The sequence below is a fragment of the Mustela nigripes genome, chromosome 5 (assembly GCF_022355385.1).
Source record: "Mustela nigripes isolate SB6536 chromosome 5, MUSNIG.SB6536, whole genome shotgun sequence".
In the NCBI taxonomy this organism is placed as follows: domain Eukaryota; kingdom Metazoa; phylum Chordata; class Mammalia; order Carnivora; family Mustelidae; genus Mustela; species Mustela nigripes.
This window is the reverse complement of record NC_081561.1, coordinates 104592317-104615970: the sequence shown is the minus strand read 5'-3', so window position 1 is coordinate 104615970 and position 23654 is coordinate 104592317. Positions and strand designations below refer to the sequence as shown.

The 23654-nt window shown below is 41.1% G+C and overlaps 2 protein-coding genes across 6 annotated transcripts in view; both read right to left on the bottom strand.

Moving 5' to 3' along the window:
• The window catches only part of LOC132018269 (cytochrome b5 reductase 4), a 99781-nt gene extending 77494 nt beyond the window's left edge, over window positions 1-22287 (bottom strand). For 3 of the 4 annotated variants that reach the window (XM_059401005.1, XM_059401006.1, XM_059401009.1), the window contains exons 1-2: window positions 16240-16460; window positions 12091-12244 (exon numbers count right to left, since the gene is read on the bottom strand). In XM_059401005.1, coding sequence (XP_059256988.1) covers window positions 12091-12244; window positions 16240-16314 — 229 coding nt within the window. In that variant the 5' untranslated portion in view covers window positions 16315-16460. Of the gene's footprint in view, window positions 1-12090; window positions 12245-16239; window positions 16461-22015 lie in introns of those variants that run through there. The other variant, XM_059401007.1, reaches the window with a different exon arrangement.
• Window positions 18284-23146, bottom strand: RIPPLY2 (ripply transcriptional repressor 2). 2 transcript variants are annotated; one of them, XM_059401010.1, is made up of 3 exons: window positions 22298-22921; window positions 21913-21977; window positions 18284-18559 (listed from the first exon to the last, which is right to left on the bottom strand). In XM_059401010.1, exons 1-3 carry the CDS (start codon window positions 22652-22654, stop codon window positions 18412-18414), a joined length of 570 nt encoding a protein of 189 aa, XP_059256993.1. In that variant the 5' UTR covers window positions 22655-22921; the 3' UTR covers window positions 18284-18411. The 2 variants fall into 2 exon arrangements, with proteins under 2 accessions (XP_059256993.1, XP_059256994.1); XM_059401011.1 differs by lacking the exon at window positions 18284-18559 and adding an exon at window positions 19689-21510 and having other exon boundaries at window positions 22298-23146.
• Between the last annotated feature and the right edge of the window lie 508 nt (window positions 23147-23654).

Sequence of the window (23654 nt, the reverse complement as noted above, 5' to 3'; positions counted from 1 at the left end):
TTGGCAGGGAGCCTGCTTCTCCCTCTGCCTGCCACTCTGTCTGCCTGTGCTCACTCTCGCACCTCTCTCTCTCTGACAAATAAATAAATAAATAATCTAAAATAAAATAAATAATAAAATAAGATGATTGTTCTAGGGATATCTATATATATCATTAACTTTAACCAGTTTACTTGAGGTAATACTGTACCCAGCTAGGTGTTGTATAGTAGAGTACCTCAGGATTTCAGAATTAAAAGCATTCCTTTGTTTCTTACCCTCCTGAAAAGCTTCTAAAATGACTGGAAAGGGTAGATAACACTTAAAACCAAAAAAACACAGAGAGCAGAAGAGGAGATGACTGCAATAAGCCAAATGGATGAGTGATAATATACTTAGCAGAATGAAGAAAGGTGAAAATAAAGCCTGTGTAAGGTGGAGGGGGATCTATAAAAGCCAATGTGTGCAATAGAACACCCCCCACCCCCCGCAAGTGTAAGAATCAGGGATTCCAGGTTAGGGGGCAGGAAGATCTTGAATTCAATAGAAGCAGCAATACAAGCCTAATATTGCCTTTACTATCCTAAATACCAAGCAAGCAGCCCCTTCCCTACCCTGCAAGAAGTGTACATTTATTCTTAGGCAGGATGAACCAAAGAAACATTACACCGAAGGAAACATGCTTGGGAGTAGGGGAGAGGTTTGAACTAAAAACCAGAAGCAAAAGTCACAACATTAAGATCCATGTCCTACCACCACCATCCCAGTAGCTTCCATCCCAGATAACCTTCAGAACACTTATCTGCAGATGTCTGGGGGTGAGGGAGGGAATTCCAGCCCAAAAGACTGCTTGCATACAGTCTGTTGGGGACACCTGCCAGTGCAGCCAAACCCATGCATAAAAGAGTTCTGCCCACACACATGGAACTTCCATTTAGCTCTCTGGTTCATCCCTCTCAAAATAAAAGGACAGACGTTTAAAGAAAAGCCCTCTAAAATTAAGATTAGTATCTAAGCAACTTAAATTGTGGACCTCTGGTGTGCAATTTTAAAAAGAAAAAGAACTATGAAAAATGAGACCAGCACTGCCTCACAGAAACTAGAAAAGAGAGAGGTAGCAACTGTCCTGAATATAACTTGGAGCTTCTAACTCCACCAAACAAATTCAGTGATGGTGAGTCCAATTTACAAAAGAGCTAAGACAATCGGAACTGAATGCCTCAGTCTGCATGGGGAAATTTAAATAGGATGTGATAAAGTCCTCTATACACTTCAGAACATCAACAGGGCATAATTACCAAAGATAATCTTATGCGACATTCGTATCACAAAAAACAGCCCTGATATTTAACTATGAAATTGATTTAAAAGGAAATTGATCAATAAAAGCATTAAAAATTAACCAACAAACAGTCTGAGGGATCAGTTATACTCTAAATATTTTGAAAAAAATTCACAAACCTCTCCTAGGGAGAACAATGACCAAACATCATTAGCAACAGCCACATTTACTATACTTAGGGTTGATTTACAGTTTATGTCAATATTAAACAAGACACCCTCTCTCTAAAAATTAGTTTTCCCTATTCCATGAGATCATTTCCCTCTGTCTGCCTATGCCTTAGGTCTACCTCCGACAGCTACCAACCAGCCCTTGACTGCACTGCTGTTAATTATGTGGGCGGAAGAGGAGCAGATATGTCCTTGTGTTTGGGATTATTTCTTATTTTCCAAAATAAGTTAGGTGCAAAGATTATATCAAGAAAAATGTATTCCTACCTTTAACCAAAAGAAAAACCAGGAGTGCTTGAGTAGCTCAGTTGGTTAAGCATCTGACTTTGGTTCAGGTCATGATCTTAGGATCCCAGGATAAGCCCCACCTTGAGTCCCACATCGGGCTCTGCGGTCACTGGGGAGTCTGCTTGTCCCTCTCCCTCTGCCCCTGCTCCCTGCTTGTGCTCTCTCTGTTTCTCTCTCTCAAATAAATAAATAAAATCTTAAAAAAAGAAAAAAAGAAAAAGCCAGACAATCCATAAAAACCATAAGTTTTTGAGCCCATCAAGGAATGGAGCATACAAGGTCATAAGGCAACAAATAATCTAAAATCCAGAATGATAAGCCGGTCTGAGGAGATGGGACACATGAGTTGTTTCATCTTTGATAGAGCACAGGAAAAAGAGACATTGCTATAAAACAACTGAAATTTTACCACACTCTTTAAGGGCCAAATGTGCACTGATGCTATTTTAGAACCCTGAAGGCCTCAGAAATGGGATTCTGTACACACCCACTCACAAATTTCTTTTTCACACTTTCCCACCTCATGAGATGCTCATGAAAAGTACGAGCAGGGCAGGTCTGAGAAATGATACTGTTGGTTCTGGTGTATAATGCCTGCTCCAAGATTTGCGGGTAGAGCAGGAGTACCAAGAAGTCAAATTACTCTTTTGGACTGCCCAAATCATCAGCTACTGGTGGGGCAGAAGCAAGAAATTCACCCGTGCTTCACAATGAAACCCCGCATGCAGCAAAAGTTATTCATTTGCTGGGAAGGTACAGTAAAGCCTCTCATCCTTGAGTTCCTACACTGATACCAGGAAGAAGTTAGCTGCTGCTGGAAAGGGAAGGAAACAACACATCCCCCTGTGCTCTGGTCTGACATTAGGCAAATGCAAGATAAGCACTGGGGGAGGCACCCAAAGCCTCCGGGGCTCGGGGCTCTGGGCTGATACAAAATGGAGGACTTCTAGCACTGGAAGGGAGGCAGGGCAATTGCTTACAGCCTTCTCCCTCTGCCCTGTCCTCCACTCCAACCCTACAGATAGAAGGCAAAGCTCCGCTGTCAGGAGAGGGGTAGGTTGGGCAGAGGCAAAAAAACCTGTCTGCGTTCTAGATCTCGTGCTGAGGATGAGGCAGAAGAGAATGTCCACTGGGGAACTGACACAAGGACTGAAAAGAGTTCAGTCTCTGGGGCTCAAGTGCATAGAACCCATCTGAGCTGGAGGTTCAAATAAGAAAATTACACAAACACTTCTGCCTCAACCACAAGTCTTACACCATGTAACAAGCAAGATCATCCAGGAGCACAGAGAGAGCCACCCCTACACAGGCAGTCAGGCAGGCTGTTGGCTAAGAGTGCAATAGGAACAAGGAGAAAGTCCTACCACTGCAGGACCCACACAACAAACAAGCCTAGCAGCAACCTGATCTGGAAGGAATCTGAAGTCTGTGGTATGCTGGTGGTAACAATGGCAACAATAAACCCCCTAACCAGCTCAACTGCTACCCAGACTGACTCAATTGAATTGTCTGCCAGAAAAAGTGTACTCGTTTCTAAGTGTAAATACCTCAGGTTCTACTGTGCACATTATGCAATGTGGGACATTCAATCAGACATTACAAGTCACACTGGGAAAAAAAAAAAAAAGACAAGAACCCATTGTCAAGAGAGAAAAACAGGGGCGCCTGGGTGGCTCTGTGGGTTAAAGCCTCTGTCTTCGGCTCAGGTCATGATCCCAGGGTCCTGGGATCGAGCCCCGCATTGGGCTCTCTGTTCAGCAGGGAGCCTGCTTGCCCCTGCCTCTCTGCCTACTTGTGATCTCTGTCTGTCTGATAAATAAATAAAATCTTTAAAAAAAAAAGAGAGAGAGAAAGAGAAACAGCAACACAATCAGACTTTAAGGTGGTGTATATGTTAGAACTATTACACAGGGATGTTAAAATAACTATAATTAATATCTTTTAAAAAGTCTAGTAGATAATGTGGATGACATTTAACAAGGTAAATTTCATCACAGAGACAGAAACTATAAAAAGGAGTTTAATGGAAATAGTGACACATTTTAAAATCAGGCTCAAAATTCAATAATGGACCATGAATCTATATAAGAAAGCTATCCAGAAATAACAAAGTTTCAAACTGATTAGGGAACTCCAGGGACCAATAATCTAGAAACATTATATATCAAGTTTCTCAACTGGTTACTACTTTGTGAAATAATTAAAACCATACCATGGTTTAAAACTCCTACACATAACAAAATATACAAATGCTTCAAGGTACATTTACTGAACACTAAACCAGGAGCCGTGCCCTCTGCTGGAAGCTAGGGGTAGGGTGAGAAGCAGTATATTAGTATTCCCAAACTCAATTTAAATAGGAGAAATACTAAAAATGGTCAAAAATTTATAGATGTTCTCACAGAAGTCCAACACCAAGTGCTAAAGAAGAAAGTTCAGGTATGAAACACAGCCCGAGAGGGCAATGTCATGAAGAGATTAAAGGACAAAGCTGTTGGCAGAAAGAAAGCAAAAAAGTAAAGGGTATTAAATAGTGCTAGACAGACAACTGCCCAAATTCATGAGGCGGCTGGAGAGGGTTGATAAGAGCACATAGAGATGAGCCCTAAGGAAGGAAAATGGTCTTAGAAAGAGTGGGATCTTTGAAAAGAGTGTGTCTTGGGAACCCGGGAGACTCAGTGGCTTAAGCATCCACCTTTGGCTCAGGTCAAGCCCCACATCGGACTCCCTGCTCCATGGGGAGTCTGTTTTTCCCTCTCCTTCAGGCCCTAACCCTGCTCATGCTCTCTTTCTCTCTCTAATAAATAAATATAATCTTTTAAAAAAAAAATAAAGTGTGTCTTTCCAATACAAAGGAGAGAACAAAGACAGGAGACATCAGTAACTTTAAGCACCTTCTATTCAAGGTGAACTCCCACATGTGTGTATGTGATCTCTCTCTCACAAGATCACACCACCCAGCCTTTGCACAAGCTCCTTCCCAGAGCCCCGGAGTGCCATTCCCATTCCTCTTTGCCTAGTTAACTCTCATTTAGTTTTCGGATCTCAGTTCTATCTTCTGTAGTCATCAGTCGGCACAGTGTACCTCTCCTTCACAATCCTTGTCAGACTTGATTTAATGCTTTGTGCTCCCCACCACATTATAAATTCCCTAAAATCAAAAGTCATCTCTGTTTTATATTTCCATGTTGTCCCCAGAGCCTCATAGAGTGCATGATGAGAAATATTGATTAAATGAGGGAGCCAAGATAGAGCAAAAGTTCAAAACTATCTTCTCTATTTGTTTATGGATGACAACCACACACAGGTTAACAAAAAAAGCAAAAGCTATGCTTCATTAAATTACTAGAAATAAAAACTGTCCCAGAAGGATATCCTATATGGCTGTTAATTAACATAAAAAAGAAATACAAGTAAGAGGCACCTCATGGTAATTTCTTAATGAATTAATTTACATATGCACTCAAAGTGAGCAACACACAAATGCTAAATCAGGATTCAATCCAGAGTTAAATATAATAAAACCAGAGAAAGTATACTGTAATAGTTTACGCATAAAAGCTTAGAATCAGGTAATGCAACAAGAACACAACAAGAGTAACTGCAAGTTATCTCTGTAAATATATTGATGCCAATTCTGCAGGAAAAAGAGTCTTAAAATAACCATCTTCCTAACTATGATAGGAGTAAAAATTAATGAAATAGAAAATGGACAACCAACAAAGAAAATCAAAACCAAAAGTTAATAAAATTGATAAACTTCTAGTAAGACTGATCAGTTAAAAAAAAAGAAAAAGAGAAGCCCACAATAGCAATATCCAGACTGTAAAAGGGTTTATCTCTACAGAACCTAAAGACACAAAAGATGTAATAAGGGAACGTTGTAAACAACTTTATGTCAATATGGTCAATAACTAGAATTAAAATGAACAAATTCACTGAAAAAAATATAACAATTGACATAAGAACAACAGAAAATTTGAATGGCCCTGTATCTCTTTTTAAAATTAAATTTATTATCAAAAACATTCCCACAGAGGAAAAAACTTCAAAACGTTGGCTGAAGTTTGTAAACTGCTATGTCAAGCAAACAAAAACCCTGTGGGTCAGATGAGGCCCCAAGACCACCAGTTTTCTTCCACTACTTAATTTTTAGTGGATGAAAGGGAGGGACGGAAAGAAGAAAACTGAAAAACAAAAACAAAAGCAAGGAAAAGACTGACAGTTTAGGAGATAAAGAAAGCAAATCGTCTTCGATGTCAGCAGCACAGAATGATTAAAATCGACAAGGTTGAGATTACTTGCATTTCATAGGGGAGAACAGACAACATGAAAATCTATGAATCAGATTAGAAATGAGTAACAGGAAATGTAGCTATAAAAAAATGTTGATTTGGATTTCCTAAGCAAGCAAGTGATAGCAGAAGAGAGGTGTTTGGCAATCTGCTGTCGAGAAGTAATGAGGACTGCGTACAGAAGACTGAGCTATCTGTAACAGTAAATACTTTACTGCTCGGATACGCTCTGTACAGTTGTGATAATACACTGCATTTAAATTAAAAGGTCAACCCAAATTTGAAAAGCTGTTCTTAGAAGAAAAATGTTTCTCTGCTAGAGACAAATAATACTGTAGTTTCTCAAAATAAAAGTGAAGCAAGGAGCTAAGGAGACTTCAGGAAAAGAGCCTACTGTTGGAAAAATCAGCTCTCTTCTTGGCAGACTTGAATCTAACCCCAAAAGTATAAAACTTATTTTATTTCTGGAGTATAAATTAAAAAAAAAAAAAACAGCCTAGTTGGTTCTCTTTTTTCTTGGCAGTTACGTTCTACAAAGTCACTGTGAACACTGAATTAGCAAACAGGGAACCATTGCTTCTTGGAGGAAAAAAGGCAGCGTTAGGTTCCTGCAAGCCTCTGGTCACATTTTTGTCAAACGATACATAACCACGGTGCTCAAGGTGTATTTCTGTTTAAAGACACCTTAATCAATATGTATTGTGGCTTCATGAACATTTAATTCACAGCCAACAGCACTGAACTCATGCCGGAACAAAGCTTATTTAACATATTTTCTCTGTGAGGCACAGCACAGTCTTTAGCACTATACTTGGCGGGCTCTTTAAACCAAAAACATCAACAAAAAACACAAAATATGAAAAACATAGCACTAAACAGACCTCGAAAAAGATACATCTTTACAGTATGAGAGTAGAAACAGGAAGGCAGAGCATCTCCTTGTGCAACCTCAAGTAGGAAGGGCCAAACACATTTTCCCCTCTGCTGCTCATGTCTGCAGATAATTATGAAAACACTGTGAGTATTGATTTCTGGGGTTACAAAGCAATTTTAGTGAGCAGGCAAATTTGTAAATTTGGAATTCACGAATAATGAGAATTGACTGTATGTATATAAATTCACACTACCATCCTACAATGTAAAATTTAAAAATGTTTACTATAAATGTATCTAGAAATCTAGGAAGCTGGACTAGAAATATAATAGGACAAAATATTTCTCAGAATCAATTTACCAAGATTTTCTTTTTCTTTTTTTTTAAGATTTTTTATTTATTTTGAGAGAGAGAGAGCAGAGTGAGCCAGAGAAAACACAAGTTGGGGGAAGGGCAGAGGGAGAGGGAGAAGCAGGCTCCCTGCTGAGGCTCGATCCAGGACCCTGGGATCATGACGTGAGCTGAAGGCAGACTCTTAACCAACTGAGCCACCCACGTGTCCCTCTTTTTTATTTTTCTTTGAGAGAGAGAGAGAGAGAGCGCGCATGCGAGCATGGTGGGGAGGGGTGGAGGGGATGGAAGAAAGAATCCCAAGTAGGCTCCATACCCCACATAGAATAGAGGCAGGGTTCGATCCCAGGACCCTGATATTATGACCTGAACTGAAATCAAGAGCTGGTCACTCAACTAACTGAGCTACCCAGGTGCCCCAAGATACTCTAAATAGTAAGGAAACACAAAAGTATGGACCCATTTGAAATCACTTTTACAGTGATCTCAAGCAGGCCTCTTTAATTTACTAGGATATGATAATCAGCATTAGGAGAAATCAAAGCATGTTTGTTTCTAAGCTATAAATGAAATCCATTAAATCCCTTATGAGTAACTTAATCTAATAAATTATTTAAAGATTTTACTTATTTATTTGAGAGAGAGAGAGATGGCACAAACATGCGCAGCATGTGTGTGTGCGTGCACATGCGCACGCACTTGCGCGCCAGTGGAGGGAGGGGCAGAGGGAAAGGGAGAGATCTCAAGCAAACTCCCCACTGACCACAGAGCCCAACCCAGTCTACTGACCATAATCAAATTTTTCTAAATACCATTCATTCAAATGGTTGTTACAGAGTATCAGGCTGCACTCACTCTCACTGAGATCAAAGGCCATATACCATGCTGCCAAAAAATGATTTCATAACAATATATCATTACCCACACTGACTACATTCTGCAATAAAATATACTACAGGGGAAACAAAGTCTGATCTAAGCTCTACAGAGCTTTCACAGATGAGTGATTCAGATGTTTGCTCAGTTTCGCATACTTGTAAGTCACCTTTAGTTCTCGAGAACGAAACAGCAATAATGGAGGAAACCACGAAAGTATGCCTTAATGGTAAATTCAACAAGATTTTTAAAAAAGCATTATCACTCCTATCTATTCCCTCAACATTCCAATTCCTTCTTACTGCATTACAGTAATTACATACTTCACAGAAAATGGTGATTAACTGAACAAACTGGAAACCCCATACACTGCCTTGCTGATCATCCTAAGCCAGTACTCTCATTTTAGTTTACATTTTACAGTCTGCTGCCAACCAAGTGTTATTTACACAGTATTATTTTTAGGAATATAACTGGGCTCAACACACCTGAACATGTGCATAAGTACTGATATATACTCAAGAAAAGAAAATAATCTCCATAATATTAGCCATAAAAACCCATACCCAAATGTATATTGTCTAAAATCTCTTAGAAAAAACTGTGTCTACCTTAACCCGATCAGCTGAAATTGAAAGCGATCTAAATATGGGGCAATTGTCAGACAAATGAGAAATTTAATATTTTATCAAGGAGTGAAAAATGATACCATGATACCATGTTTCCCTGTGATACAGCTTTGATTAAAACTTGGGCCCAAATATTATCTCTGACCTTTGAAGCTACATTTGGCATACATTCCCCTTTTAAGAAGATATCATTTATATTTTAAACTAGAACAATAAGAAAAAGATAGTAACATTTAGTCATATGCTTACTCTAAATTATGATTGTTTTAGAAATTACCAGTAATCTGTTTAATCTTTTTGCCTCACATCCATCCTACTTTCCATTGTCTTTGTCAACATCCTGGTTCTCCCAATACCACCTGAACTTCTATAATGAGCTAAATGCTTTTTGTCCCATTTAATTCACCATACCCACCACAAGACTAATATTTCTAGGGCATACCCTTTCACATTGTCCCCATATCCATATACCTTCTAGAGCTCATACTGCCATCTAAATTAAGGACATATTTCTCAGCCTGGCTTCCAAGATCCTTTTCAATCTGACCTAGCTCACCTTTCTAGTCTTCTTTATAACTGTCCACTAATTCACCTAAGTCCTAGAATATATCTCAAGCTTTTCTGTGTCTGTAGGTTAGGATTTTCCCTCCACTTTGATGTTCTTCCTCCTTATTTTCTGATGAAAACCTGTCCACAGCTTCTAAGCTATCACTACCATAACAGTGTCTCTGTTTTTCCTAACCCACACATTTCCCTCCTTCCAATCTGATGTCATTTTCTTGATAGCTTCTTACGGCACTCTCAGATGTGTCCCCTCATCAGTCATTTATCCTCTCCTATTAGCGGGTAAGCTTAAAGAGCACCACGTAAATTGAGTGTTTCTTGATGATATAAACTGAACTCATCAAAAAAGGGGGGAAAAAAGACACTTAACTTTTTGCAAAGGGGAAAAAAACCTTACTATTAACAGAATAACAGAGACTTTAAACAAATTTTATCTTCTAATAAACAACCTTACCAGAAGAGGTGCCATATATTCAATCCTTATAGGAAACAGTGTACATATTACTTCCAAACACAGCACACTAGTCCCTTATGTCTATCAATACACCAAATGAATAATAAAGTATGACTGCGTTATATCAATGCCTCATTTATCTAACATCACTAAGACACAAAGGGTTCACATAAGTGAGTTTTCTGGAGAAGCGGCTTCCTACTGTAGAAACAGAATTCACATGCCTAAGCCTGGACCAGCTGAGAGACTCTTCTGGACACTGACCTCCACCTCACCCAGCCTAGCAGAAAACACTCAGGCAGAGTATGGTGGTCATTTTCTACCAGATACTTACACCTGGTAAAAAGAAAAAAAAAAAAAAAAGGCCAGTATGGAAAAGAGCAAGAAGAGTATTCAAAACCCTATGGAATGGCAAAAGGAAGGGGGCCTGGGTGGCTCAGTCAGTTAAGTGCTTGACTCTTGATTTTGGCTAAGGTCATGCTCTCAGAGTCCGGAGATGGCGTCCCATGTGTCAGGCTCCAAGCTCAATGGTGAATCTGTCTGTCTCCCTCTCCATCTGTCCCTCCCCGCTCTGAGGCACACACATACACATGCTCTCTCTTTCTCTCAAATAAATAATTTTTTAAATTACATAAATAAATAAAATAAAATGACAAAAGGAATTTTTAGTATCTAGCAGAATCCTCATTCCAAGCTACGAGTACTATCCACAGCTGTAGAAACTCTGAGGAGAACCTTTGAGGGAACTTTGGGGAGAAACTTTGGGGAGTTGAGCAGCTGTTCTTCTATCTTAGAACGAGCTATGTCATCACCTGCTGAAGAATCCACCCCCTTTGCCACTGAAAAAAATTTCACACTCTGTGTCTTTTATGGGTTGAACTGCGTACCCTCCAAATTCATATGTTGAAGTCCTACCCTCAAGTACTTCAGAACGTGACCCTATTTGGATAGAGGTCAATGCAGATATAATTAGATGAGGTCATTCTTGAGTAGGGGAGGGTCTTAATCCAATATGACTGGGGTCTGTATAAAGATAGGAAATTTGGACCCAGACAAGTATACAGGGAGAATGCAAAGTGAAGTTGAAGGCAGACGGGTGTTGCTACTATAAGCCAAGCAACTCCAAAGATTGGCAGCAAACCAGCAGAAGCTAGGTGAGAGACACAGACATTCTTCTTCTCACAGCCTTGTGAAAAAAGCACCTTGATCTCAGACTTTAGCCTCCAGGATGATGGGGAGGTAATTTTCTGTGGTTTAAGCCACCTAGTTTGTGCTGTTTTTTCTGGGCATTCCTAGCAAACTAATAGTGCCTACTGATACCTTTCTATCTTTCCAATCTACCATGACAACCACACAACCTCTTTAAGTACCAAAACTTCTTTAAAATGTTAAGCAAATTCACTCAACAAACAACACATATTGATGACCTCTATGTGCCAGCCACCAAGGACAGAACAGTCTGACTGCCATGACAGAGTCTCTATCATCATACAGGTCACAGTGTAATCAGGACAACTGACAACATACCATAATTATACAATAATAAAATTACAATTGTGTAACACCAGTGAAGGACTGACACTTTAAAGACCGTGGCATATTTAACCATGTCTGGATGACTCAATGACATTGCTACAGAAGCCCACTGCACATTCCCAAGCCCTTCATTGCCTTTGTTCCATGTGAGATGCGAGGTTGTTGATTACCATGAGGTCTACTTTTATCAGCTACTCTCCTATCTCTCTGCTCACTCTCTCCAATCCACTCATTTCTACTTCGGTGCTTGTACTTTGCTATGGGCTACAAAAATCAGGTAATCAATAAGCTAAGAAACTTACATTAAATAATAAAAATGGCTTCATGCAAGAACTTAAAATTTGGCTTACACACAGGCTTTCTGATTTACTTTCGATTCTCAGAGACATTTTTTTCTGGCATTTCTGGCATTTGAATTTCTCCCATTCAAAATGATTCTGTTATGAGGCACTAAGGTGGGACATGAATGTATATAAACTAGTGTTACTGAATAACTGCCTGGCAAGCACTTGCTTTCTTGCTAAGAAAGTGCCAGTATGCTATGTAAACAGGTACCTAAGAACAAAATACTGTCGAAATTCAGAACTATTTACTTTGTGGCCCAGTTTAAGGCATATTTTTGTTATCTAATTGTGAATCTTATCATCAAATAATAGGATCATGAAGTCATATGGCATTACAACTGAAAAGTCCAGCCAAAACTTTTTGCAGTACATAATAAATACCACATACCTCTTATGCATATCCAACAATCATCTTTCTTGTTGTGTTTTTTAAGTTCTTCTTCGGTTACTTCAATTAACCTGCCTTTTAATCCCGTTAGATCCTTTCCACTTTTGGTGAGGCGAATCCAATCCATAAGACTTCTGCCCTGTTTTAGAGGTACCTGAAAAAAAAAACAGGGAAGAATTCAATGTGGCTTGAGTCAGCTGCTTCCCCCTGCCCCACCTGCTGCTTCTCTGTGGGCTGCATCATTTCTCTTACTCTCATTCAAAAAGATAAGAAAACTCAAATACAACAATTCTACAATTTTTTTAACAGATCTAGGTGATTGTCAAAATCATCTCTGCTGTATTAGAATTATAAACAGAATGATATAAAACAAAGGACTATGAGGTAGGGCTTAGAAATTCTGGCACATAATCACCATAATGGTATCTAATAAAACAAGAGCAGTATTGAACCTGGAGTCAGAAAACAAGTTTTGGTCCTGGCTCTGCTTTGTCACTAATATGTTGGAGTCACCTTACCAACTTGGACCAAAATTTCTTTCCCTTAAAAATCACAAGAGATTTAACAGGGAAAATATAAATGGCCAGTTAAAGTTGATTTTCTTTGTCAATATACATAGAACATTAGAAATCATGAGGCAGCAATCTGTTTTCTAAGAATTCGTAAAGAAACAAAGTTCTAAATAATGGGGGGGGGGGGGGACTGTAACACTCTAGGGATGGGTTTGGCAAACTGGCCCATGCCTGTTTCTGTATCACCCTGGAGCTTAGAATCATTTTCACACGTTGTGGTGGTGATGGTGGTAAAAACACTGAATTGTCGTGTGGCCCTAAAATATTTATCATCTGGCCCTTTGCAGAAAAGCTTTCCTACCCCTGCACAGAAGATTTGGTAAAGGATGTTTGGTTTTGATAGTTTTTTGCTTTTTCAAAATACACTTTAAAGGCTTTTGGATGGGAGGTATTACTAATATTTTAACCAATTAAGACAACTTAGTGGAAATTTTTCAAGGATGGGATTGAGCTACTGTCTGAACTTGTACAACTCATTTGTAACATAGTACCAGAGGAATGTTTAATGTAAAAGAAGGCCTATTTGAAGAGATATATTGCTACAGAATGACTGACTATGCCCCTCCAAAATTCATGCTGAAATCCTAACCTCCAATGTGATGATGGTATCAGGAAGGTCTCTGGCAGGTGATTAAATCATAAAAGTAGAGCCTTCATGAATGCTACTAATGCCCTTATTAAAAAGGCCTCAAAGAGCTCCCTCATCCTTTCTGTCATGTGACGATATGTGGAAAAAATGGCTGTGAACCAGGAATCAGGCCTTCATCAGACACCAAACTCATTGGTGCACTGACTTTGGAATTCCCGGTCTCCAGACCTGTGAGAAATAGATTGCTGTTGTTTATACTCCACTTTATGAAGTATGCGGTTCTCTGTTATAACACATTGAATACACTAAGATATTTATATACTTCATTTTCTGGAATCTTGTCTATTGTAGACATTCATTTACCCCCAAAATAACCAAGTTAATAGGTCTGCAGTACCACTGCAATTTTACCTTCCTTCCTACCAATTACATCATCCCATTCTCACCATCCTGAAACTTTCTAGGTCTCTTGGTTCCCATAAATGAAGTAAAGTACAAGAATATGATCGTTCCCATCCCAAACCAAAAGCACTCATCTCTTCTCTCGTTTGTGTGGATTCCATAATCCACTGGGTAGTTAATGCATAATCTTCAGAAAATGTAGATCTAACTATGGGCCCTCCCTCTTTTAGTGGCTCCCCACACTACTTTATAATAATGTCTCTAAATTCCCTAGAGTGGCTTACCAGGCCCTTTATATCTGCTCATAGTTTACCTTGCTAGCTCTGAGTTTTAATTTCTGCTCCTTCCTATTAAATACTTTAGCAAAACAGGAACTGATTCCTTGACTGCTAAGAAACACCTGCTCCTTGGCCTGGTCCAATTCCTTCCCTTTCTTCCACAGACAATGTCTCCTCCAGAAGCCTCCTCTGACCGCAACCGCTCTGTGGTCATAACACACAGTTATAGTACATATGACACTTATAACCAACTCTTTATTAGTCTGTACAGCCTATTAGACTAAACTCCTTGGAAACAGAGATCACATCTCCAGCATACGGTAGGTTTTCAAAAAATAATTATTTACTAGTGTTAGTAGAATAATAAAAAATCATATGTAGAATATATACTCCATACCAGACACTGTGCTCAGGGCTTAATACAACAACCATACAACAATCCATGGAATCTGAATGAAAGTCTAAGAGCAAGTAACACAGTGAGTGCTTACCACATACCAAGAAACATCACATTTAATCCTATGAAGGGCCCTATAAAATGGGTACTATTATTCTCTTTTACACCTGAGAAAATTGAGACTCAGAGACTAAGTCACAGGAGTTGGGAAAAAAAATCTGGGTCTTTCTCACCCAAAAGTCTATGCTTTTCACTATTATGATATACAACTTCCTGAACCGGCTTCTATTTTTTTCAACCTCTTCCTATTTCACACAATCCTGAATCAGGTTCTGATATGTGCAAGATTACCTCATTTCATAAAGGGGGAGAAAAAGTTTCAGTTTCCTTTCAAATTGTGCAATAACTGTATTTCGTTCTCTTTTTGGATCCAAAGACTCACCTTTGCCATCACCTCCTGTGGACCTTCTGTCTTTGCCTCTGAGCTTTCTCCTTTAAAAGGATGCTGAGAATGCGGTTTACAGTTTTAATAAAGAAGGCCAGCAACTCTTATATTTTAATTCAGAAATTTTTTCTCCAAAAAGACTATACTATGAGTCAAGCATTTAGTTCAAGGACAGAAAAGGTCAAACATCAAGAAGGAGGGGACAGATGATTAGAAGCTGGATGATATATGGATCTATGGAGCAATAAATGTGATATATAATATCACAGAGTCACATCACATCAAACTTTTAGGATCCAAAGCAACATTGCTTAACCAGTTCTCTTTTCTGTGATATAGAGATAACAAAAGCAACCATTTTGTGGGATTATTGTAAAGGTTAAATGAGTTAATACACTACACATGAAGCACTCAGTATACTTAGAACATACATACATACATACTGTAAGCACTCAATAAATCCCAGCTTTATTATTCTTATATCTGGAGTTACAAACCTCTGAAAAGCTAATGAAAGCTACAGATCCCTGAATCCACAATTCTGATTTAGAGTCAACTCCAAGTTTAAGTGGAGAGGAAAAAAAAAATAAAAAAGAGTCAGCAAATACCCCAAATTATTCTAAGACATAAGAGTCCAAAAATGCGGGGTTGGGGGGAGTAGTCCAAGTAGGTAGAAGTTTCAAAAAGAAAATATAAACAAAACATGAAGATGAACTTACAGAACGAGGAACTAACAAATAACTGCACAAGAGACAATTTTATTAAGTTTTATAAATATAAAAACACATTTGCGTTCCACCTGTTGCTAAGAGTAACTAGGTTCAACAAAAAGAGTACTATATGAGCTTCCAAGTCAGCAAGAGATATCAATAGTAAAGGCAGTGTGATAAAACAGGTACCAGAAGAAGAAAGCCAGCATGACTCGGAGAAGTGTCCGTAAGACCACGGGAGGATTGTAGACATTTGTTCTGGCTCCCCTCATTCTCCCTAGCTCTGGGAGTCCCCACCTTTGGAGGATGGTCACTGGTCAACGTCGCTGCCGCCCAACCTTTCCCTTCGCCTAGGGAACCCAGATCACTCACAACTCCTTTCAGAAAGGGCAGTACGAAAGACCGAAGACGGGGATCGATTGAGGGAAGGGAGCTAATACTGAGTACCTGTGGTAACGGCAAAAGCACGGTGCTGGCCCTGTCATTTACAACTCAGTTTAATTCGCGGGAAAAGACTTCCCAGAAGGGGAAAAGAGGATGAGGAGGAAAAGGGGCCAGTGGGTGAGAGAAAGGGAGGTTAGGATAGTGCGAGGACTGCAGACGGCCGGGGAAAGAGATAACCAGCAAGGGCAGGAGGAACGAAGGGAGGAGGACAGGAGGTGGAAGAGGGGGCCGAAAGAGAGAATGGACCGTTCGGTAGTACCGAACGCCGGGCGGGCGGCGAGCTGAGAAAGAGGCACGGTGTCACCCACTTACCTTGCTACGCCCCCCGGAGGCGACGCGCTGCTGCGAGCTGGGGGCCGGGAAAGACTGGGAAGGGACGTTCAGCATCCTGGACCCCTGGCCCGGGCCCTGCCCGGGGTCCGCCGCCTGACAGGATCGCTCAGCTCGACTCCTCTACGGTAACACCTCCCGCTCCGGCTCCGAGGCCGGGCAGAGGCCAAGCCCCCAACCCACTTCCGGGGTCGGCCGGGGTGAGGCGCGCCATGACGCAGCACGTCGAGGCCGCGGGGGGCGGAGCCAATGGGAGGAGCGCCGCGCCGGCAGGGGAGGAACCCGACAGAAGTACGCTTGCGGCGTTAGCCCTGCACCCTGAATTTCAGCACCGTAGTGAGGTGACAGCTATTCCGTGGAAGGGTTAAAGACTGAGCGAAGCGGTTCCTTAGCCTTGGTGCTGACAGAATCGGAGTATAAATTTTTGTAGACTCGTCTTAACCCGGAACGCAAGTGTCTGTTGTTAAGCACTACCCTCACACTACTTGAAATACGGAATAAAATAACACTATCAAAACATTTTTATTTCTCTGAAATTCTCTCCTCTAAAGCACCCGGCTGCATAGGAAAGCGAACTTTTAGAGTTAAGGCGTCAAATGCAAACAGCCACAGCCACTCTTATGAGGTGAAGCTTCACCTTCAAGAACCGCCGCTAATGACAAACGAATGAGTCAAAGAAGTTAGTCAAGTCTCCTGCTCCATTCACCCACTCACAGGTTCTTCCTCCTCATCCAACTTCCTCTCTTCGCTGAAAGCTACAGGGAAAGTGACAAAGTTATGTCAAAGAGGTTTAGTTTGAATGCCATCTCTGCACTTAATAAATGAGCAGGCTTGTGCAAGTTATAAGTATCTCAAAGTCTCGTTTTCCCTGTGGACTTAGGTTTCAGTAAGAATTAAACAAGATGTCATATGTAAACTACCTAGTACAGTGCCTGGTTAATAGTAGGCACTCGATAAATGGCAGTAGCTCGTCATACTATTCGGACAGATTGAAAGAAGCTCAAATACCGAGCACCTAAAAGAAGTCCCTAATGATCAAGGTCGAGACTGGTGACCTGGTGGGGTTTTTTGCATATCCCTTGCAGAACACACACACACCCCGCGTGTAGAATCCAGTGAGGGGAAAGCTTTCAGAAAAAATACAGTTCTAAATAACTCTCCCTGTTCACCTGCCATTGATTTGAACTTGTTCTATTTCATCTGCCTCTAACTGTCATTAGATTGCCTGAAAATCAATCTTTGTAGTATCTTTTCAATTAGAAGGAAAAGTGTGTGATCTATGTAGCCATTCAAGTAAGAGGTATTTCTTAGCCAGGTAACCATCTCTGACCTTCACCTCTACCCATCATCATTCTGGGATACTAAGAATCATTTGCAATTAAAATGTTTATTGTGAGACCGCATTTGAGTTAAAGAACTCCATGACCATAGTCTACGTTACCTCTACTTGCAATGTGCTCCTGTTTTCTCTGTCACTAAATGATCATATATTCTTCTGTAAGTCTACATTTAAAAAAACTAGTCACTGAGAATGTCTTATTTCACTTCCCACGAGAAAATCTGTACATGACGATACCAAGAGCAAGGAGCCGGAACAAAAGAGGTGATGCTATAGAAGAATGTTTCATATCTGCTAAATGTCTTAGCTCCTCCTTACACAAAAATGGAAAAAAAGATCAAATTCTAGCCTTTTGACTCTCCTTTTTTAGATTCCATACAAGTCATGTTCACGTAAACATTTTTTTTTTTAAATTCTGGGGGTCCCTCAATGAAGTGCTCTAATTATTGTACATCAGTGCTATTTTACTACTGGATTTAAGGGCAGCAGAGGAGTATTAAAGTGAGTATTACTTGATTCATCATTCATTAAAAATCCTTAAGATTTAATAACCATGGCATTAATTCCCATTCTCAATTATGGGCAATGATTTAAAGTGTTTTCCACCATCTGCTAGCAAACACATAGTATTGTGTGATTGATAGCATGACTTATAGTGTAAGGGTAAAAAAAAGCCAAACTACTATAGAATTACAAAATATTTAATTTTATTAATAATTTATATACAAATAAATTAGTTTGAATGATTATGATACATTTGTACACTAAATTTAAATCCTATAAGCTTTGAATGTCATCACAAGTAACTAATCAGGTTAATTTTCACAGATCAGCTCCTCAATATCATCTTCGCTATCAGAATCTTCATAAAATGAAATTGTGGCTTGAATTGGAAAATTTTTCAGAAGAGCTTCTGCTTCTTGATATAAGTAATCATAACACTTTGACTTTGGCCAAAATAGTCTGAAAGAAGCAGACAACATAATATGCTTTATTTTTTTTTTCACATTCAGAATCCTTATACTCATGAAATGTTCAAATTTTAAGAGTTCCATATACTTAACAACTGATGAATGACTTTAGATAGTTTAAAATTGCTCAGGTGTCATGGAAGTCTAGTTGACAAAGTATCAAAAACTAGTTAATCATTTTAAATCTTTATCCAAGCTGTAAACTGGATCAAAAAAATTCACACCCTTTGTGGTAAATATTTAGCTCACTTCAGGTGTTATATATATATTTATTCTTAATAGTATACAGATGAGGAATTGTCTTCCAATTTCCAAAATCCTTTGGAGAAAAAAAATGAATTCTACAATTATATTAAAAATTCTCAAACCCAACTTTATAAAGACAACAAAATATTATGCACCTTCCAGAAAAGCAGAAATCACCTAGTATCTTAAAACTCACAGATTTAACTGTTAGTTGCAGATGTAGCTAACAACGTACATTTAGAAGAGTACAAAAAGCAATATTTTAAAGTTTTTCTATGTACTCACACCAGGGCTATAAGAAGGCTTCCTCTGGGACCAGCCTTGATCCCATCTCCCTCCCCTTTCCCCATACAACTGAATTTGGAACACTATTTTGGGATAGTGAGAATAATTCTGGCTTTATACAATTTGCATATAACAAAATTGCCTCAGAATTTCAAATTTTTCACAAATATTAATTTTGCCATCTAGTCTTCCTTTATTTTCCTCCAAAGCAAAGAAGGAAGAAGGATATGGCTGACCCACCAACAATACTACATTTTAGTGTAGGGTAGCTAGTCCCATGTACCCATTTGTAACAGAGTGCTTCTAACAGAGAGGTCTCATTATGCTCAATATACTCCATTGTAAAGGGCAGAAAAGTAAGCAATGTAGTTTATAAATGTTTCTAAGCGAATGACAAAAAGTTTTAATTTTGGTGCCTAAATAAGCAACCATCAATAATTCAGTCATTCAATAACAATTTTAGTAATCTCTTGTGCCAGATGAAATTCATAATTCAAAGATGAAAAAAATCCCAGTTTCTATCCTTAAGAAATTGACAACTGAGTAAAAAGAATGAGAAATACTCAACAGTATTCAAGATAGAAATTAATAAAAATGAAATTAAAAGAAGTACAAATAAATGGCTATAGTAGTTCAGAAAAGAAAGGGATTTCTTATATAGGAAACATGATTTTCTTTTTTTTTTAAGATTTTATTTATTTATTTGACAGACAGAGATCACAAGTAGTCAGAGAGGCAGGCAGAGAGAGGGGGGCAGCAGGGTCCCTGCTGAGCAGAGAGACCAATGTGGGGCTCGATCTCAGGACCCTAAGATCATGACCTGAGCTGAAGGCAGAGGTTTAACCCACTGAGCCACCCAGGTGCCCCTGAAACATAATTTTCTAGTGCTTAACTAGAACTGTCAAACCCAAAGAATGTTGTTTAACTGTTACCACACTCTGCCCAGAATCTCTGAGTAACCACTTCTCTTTTGGGGACTTCACACTTTCCTGAATTCTTCCCTGTTCTGAGTGATATTTCTCAGTATCTTTCGAAGATAGCTTTTTCTCTGTATACAGGTTGGTATTGGCCTTCCCCAGTGTTTTATCAAGAGTGATCATCTCACCTCTCTCACTCCCCTGGAAGACTTGGTCTACTGACATGATTTCTTTAACTGTTCATTTATTGAAGACTCCCAACTGTCTGTATTTCCACTTAAGATGTTGACTCCAGGCCCCTTACGTGTGTGGGTGCACAGCTCCTTACTGGACATATCTATTTTGAAACCCCATAAGCACATTAAATAGAATATATGAAAAATTGGACTCATTATCTTGTTCCCCAAATCTGTTTTAAGCCTTATTTTCCACTCTGTTAATACAGCATTCATCTGGTCGCTAGCCACAAACTCGGAAGCCATTCTGTCTTTTCAACCCCTCCTTACCTACCATATCCAATACATTATATATACATAACCTATTATGTCACCTAAGCATTCCCCAAATTCACCCAGTCTCATCCCTACTTCTAATGCCTTAGATTGGCTTTTTATCATAGCTTGCCTGAATTACAGTAACTTCCGATTTCATTTTGGTTTTCTAACTAATTCTATATACCATTTTCTTAGTGCATTTTCTGAAACATAAATTGATCATACTAGCTTTGAGTAACCCCCAGTACCATCCACAAAATAAAGGCCATGGATTCCCAATGCCACACTCAGGAACAGGACAAAACTCTACAACACGGTGTAGAAGATGTGGCCTATGGCTTACCTGCTAGAATGATCACAGCTTCATGCACCCAATTCCAGGTCCTTGAGGCTCCCATTGGGAACCATGTTGTTCCATGACTCTGTATCCCTTCACCTATGCTATTTCTTCTGTCCCATTTCCCCACCTACCATCCATCTGGCTAACTTCAAGGTTCAGCTAGGTAACCACATCCTGTCATACACACTTCCCAGATCTTGCCCCACTCCGTCTGGCCCAGTTAGGTACTTCTCATCCTTTACATACTGCTAAAACTGACCAAACTAAACTATTACAACACTTGCCAAAGGGGTGTGGTTATTTTTTTTCCTGTGTCCATCACTACATAGAAAATTAATCAACATTCATCGAGCTCTACAAGCTACTTATAAACATATACATACAAATACAAATACCATGGGCTGTGCATTTCACAGCCCTCTGAAGCCAGCAAACTGCAGAATGAACCTTTCACCTGAGTAAACGCTTACAAAGATTTCCACCGAAAGGCCGACTTCCCGCGGCTAGCAACGGGGAAACTAGCTCTTCACTGTCATGTTAAGTAACCTCGATCCCTTTTAGGAAGCTTCTTGATCTTTACGATTTTCATCACACTCCATTTTCTCTTCCACGTCAAGCGCGATCTGCGGTAAAACTGCAACTATGAACACCATTCTTCCTTCTGGCGTGCAAAAGAGTAAGAATATACACACTCTGCCCGTTGTGAAGTCAATTTCTTTCGAACCCTTTAGCATTAAACAACACAAAACTGGCTTGCAGACACAAGATGTCACCGGTCGGCTTGGACGATGCCAACCACTTTCCCTCTTTATAACAGACTGAATGGGCACGGATTAACAGTTTACTTGAAGAGTTTACTGAGCGGGCACGGATTAACAGTTCTTTTAGGTGAGAGCGTGAACCACCTTTATCAATTCGATGAGTAAAGAACCTCTGGGGATCCCTGAAGACAGATTTTCCCAGAGAGAAGAACCGCAAGGCCGGCCAGGGACCTACGCGGGGAGATGCCGGCTCTACCCTGCGCTGGAGGAGCGGGAGCCCTTCCGTGAGGCCTGTCACTCACCTGACTGGGTGTCTGTATTGGGAAGGCTTTCCTGAGGCTTCGGTCACCCCGGCGTCGTCCGGCATCTGGGGACGAAAGAAAATCAATCACCGTGATCACTCACCTTCTAGAAAGGGGAAAAGCGGTCTAGTGTTCCTCGCGCTCGCGGGGAACGGTGACCCCGGGGCTCTGAGCAGCCTCGCTCCCGGCCGGATCCGTGCGTCGGTGGCTCTGGAGGACACCCTCGCAGCATCAGGACCCACGGGGCCTCCCGTAGGGCCCCGGGCGGGCGCGAGCGTACGCGAGGGGCGGGCGGGGCATGTGTCTCCCTCGGGCAGGGCATACCCAGTCCCGGTGGCTCAGCCGCCCTCCGGGGAGGCACGGCCCGGGGCGCGCGCTCACTCACCGCCCCCGCCGCGTGCTGCGACGCCCCCTCCTCCTTGTAGCCTCTGGCGTCAACCCACGGTCTCCAGAAGCTTGCAGATCTGCGGGCTGGGGAGCCCGAGGCCCGCCGAGGAGACGGGAGCCCAGACCCGGGAGGACCGCCCGCAGCCGAGCACGGCCCCGGGGCCGGCGGGGGGCGGAGAGCGGAGGGGAGGAGCTGGGGAGACGCCGGCGGTAGGGCCGGGGTGGGGGAGGCGCCGCCGCCGGAGTCCGCGCCCCGGCGCCGCGGCGGGCGATCCCGGCCCGCGGGCGGGAAGCGGTGGCAACGGCGGGGCGCGCACTCGCAGGCTCCGCTAGCCGAGGGCTCCCCGGTTTCCATGGCGCGGCGGAGCCCAGCAGAAGGCGGCTGCCAGCTCGCGGGCCAGCCGGGCCTCTTCTCTCCGCCAGACCCGGGACCCGAGCTTTATATATATACCCCGGCTGCCTGCTGCATACTGAGAGCTGCGCTCCCTCTCCGCCCCTCTCTCCCCAGCTCGCCGCATAAACAAAAAGGTTGCGCGTGAAGGCGCAACGGGCTGAACCCCGGGTGCGAACGCGTGCAACTCCCAAATGGCCCGGGAATGGGTTTTGTTGAGCGAGTGTTAATCGCTCTTCGACACATGGCTGCGGGGGGAAAAAACAACATTCGCCCGAGCAGCCAATTTCCAAGTGAAGAGTCTAGGAGGAGATAAAATTAAGCAATTCTACACGTTTTGTGTATTTCTGCAAAAAAGGCCAAGTGGCTCGTCATTGTTTGACTCGAGGCTTTTTGGGATGTGGTCAGTGCAACAAGCTCTGCATCCCGTCAGCTAAACACTGGGATGCGGACCGAATTAAAAGGAATGGGCTTAACTCCACTTGGGGCAGAATGAGAGCTGGGAGAATGAGCAGACTCCTGTCGAAAGAAAATTTTTTGTTAATGTAGTGACAGACTAGGGTCTGCCTGTTGTTATTTGTAGGTAATAATTTTTAAAAATAACAAAAGGTAAATTGTAAAAAGACTGAATATTCCAGCGGCGAGATCCTAAGATTGGAGTCATGTGATTTAGGCTTAGAGGTCTATATTATTTTCTATTATTTTTGTGATTTTCCTCAACATCTTACCAGTGTCCCTTGAAGAGAAGCCTTAAATTTCCTGTATACACAACGACTTGGCGTTTTGTTCCTCAGTGATAATTAGAAATTATTTTGTGGAGGCAGGGTGTGTGAAGAATGATTATGAAATCTTGAAAAGTTTATGGGACAAGTTGTCAGCCTCTCTGTGACCCTGTTTTTTCTTATTTCAGTTGAACTTCACCTATTACAAAGGCATTAAACTTGATAAAAAGTGTTACGCTTCA

Coding starts and splice junctions, on each gene's coding strand:
- RIPPLY2 (XM_059401010.1), bottom strand. CDS start 22,654: ATGGAAACCGGGGAGCCCTCGGCTAGCGGAGCCTGCGAGTGCGCGCCC. Junction 21,978..22,297: donor CGCAGCACGCGGCGGGGGCG/GTGAGTGAGCGC, acceptor TTTCGTCCCCAG/ATGCCGGACGACGCCGGGGT. Junction 18,560..21,912: donor CAATACAGACACCCAGTCAG/GTGAGTGACAGG, acceptor TGCTTCTTTCAG/ACTATTTTGGCCAAAGTCAA.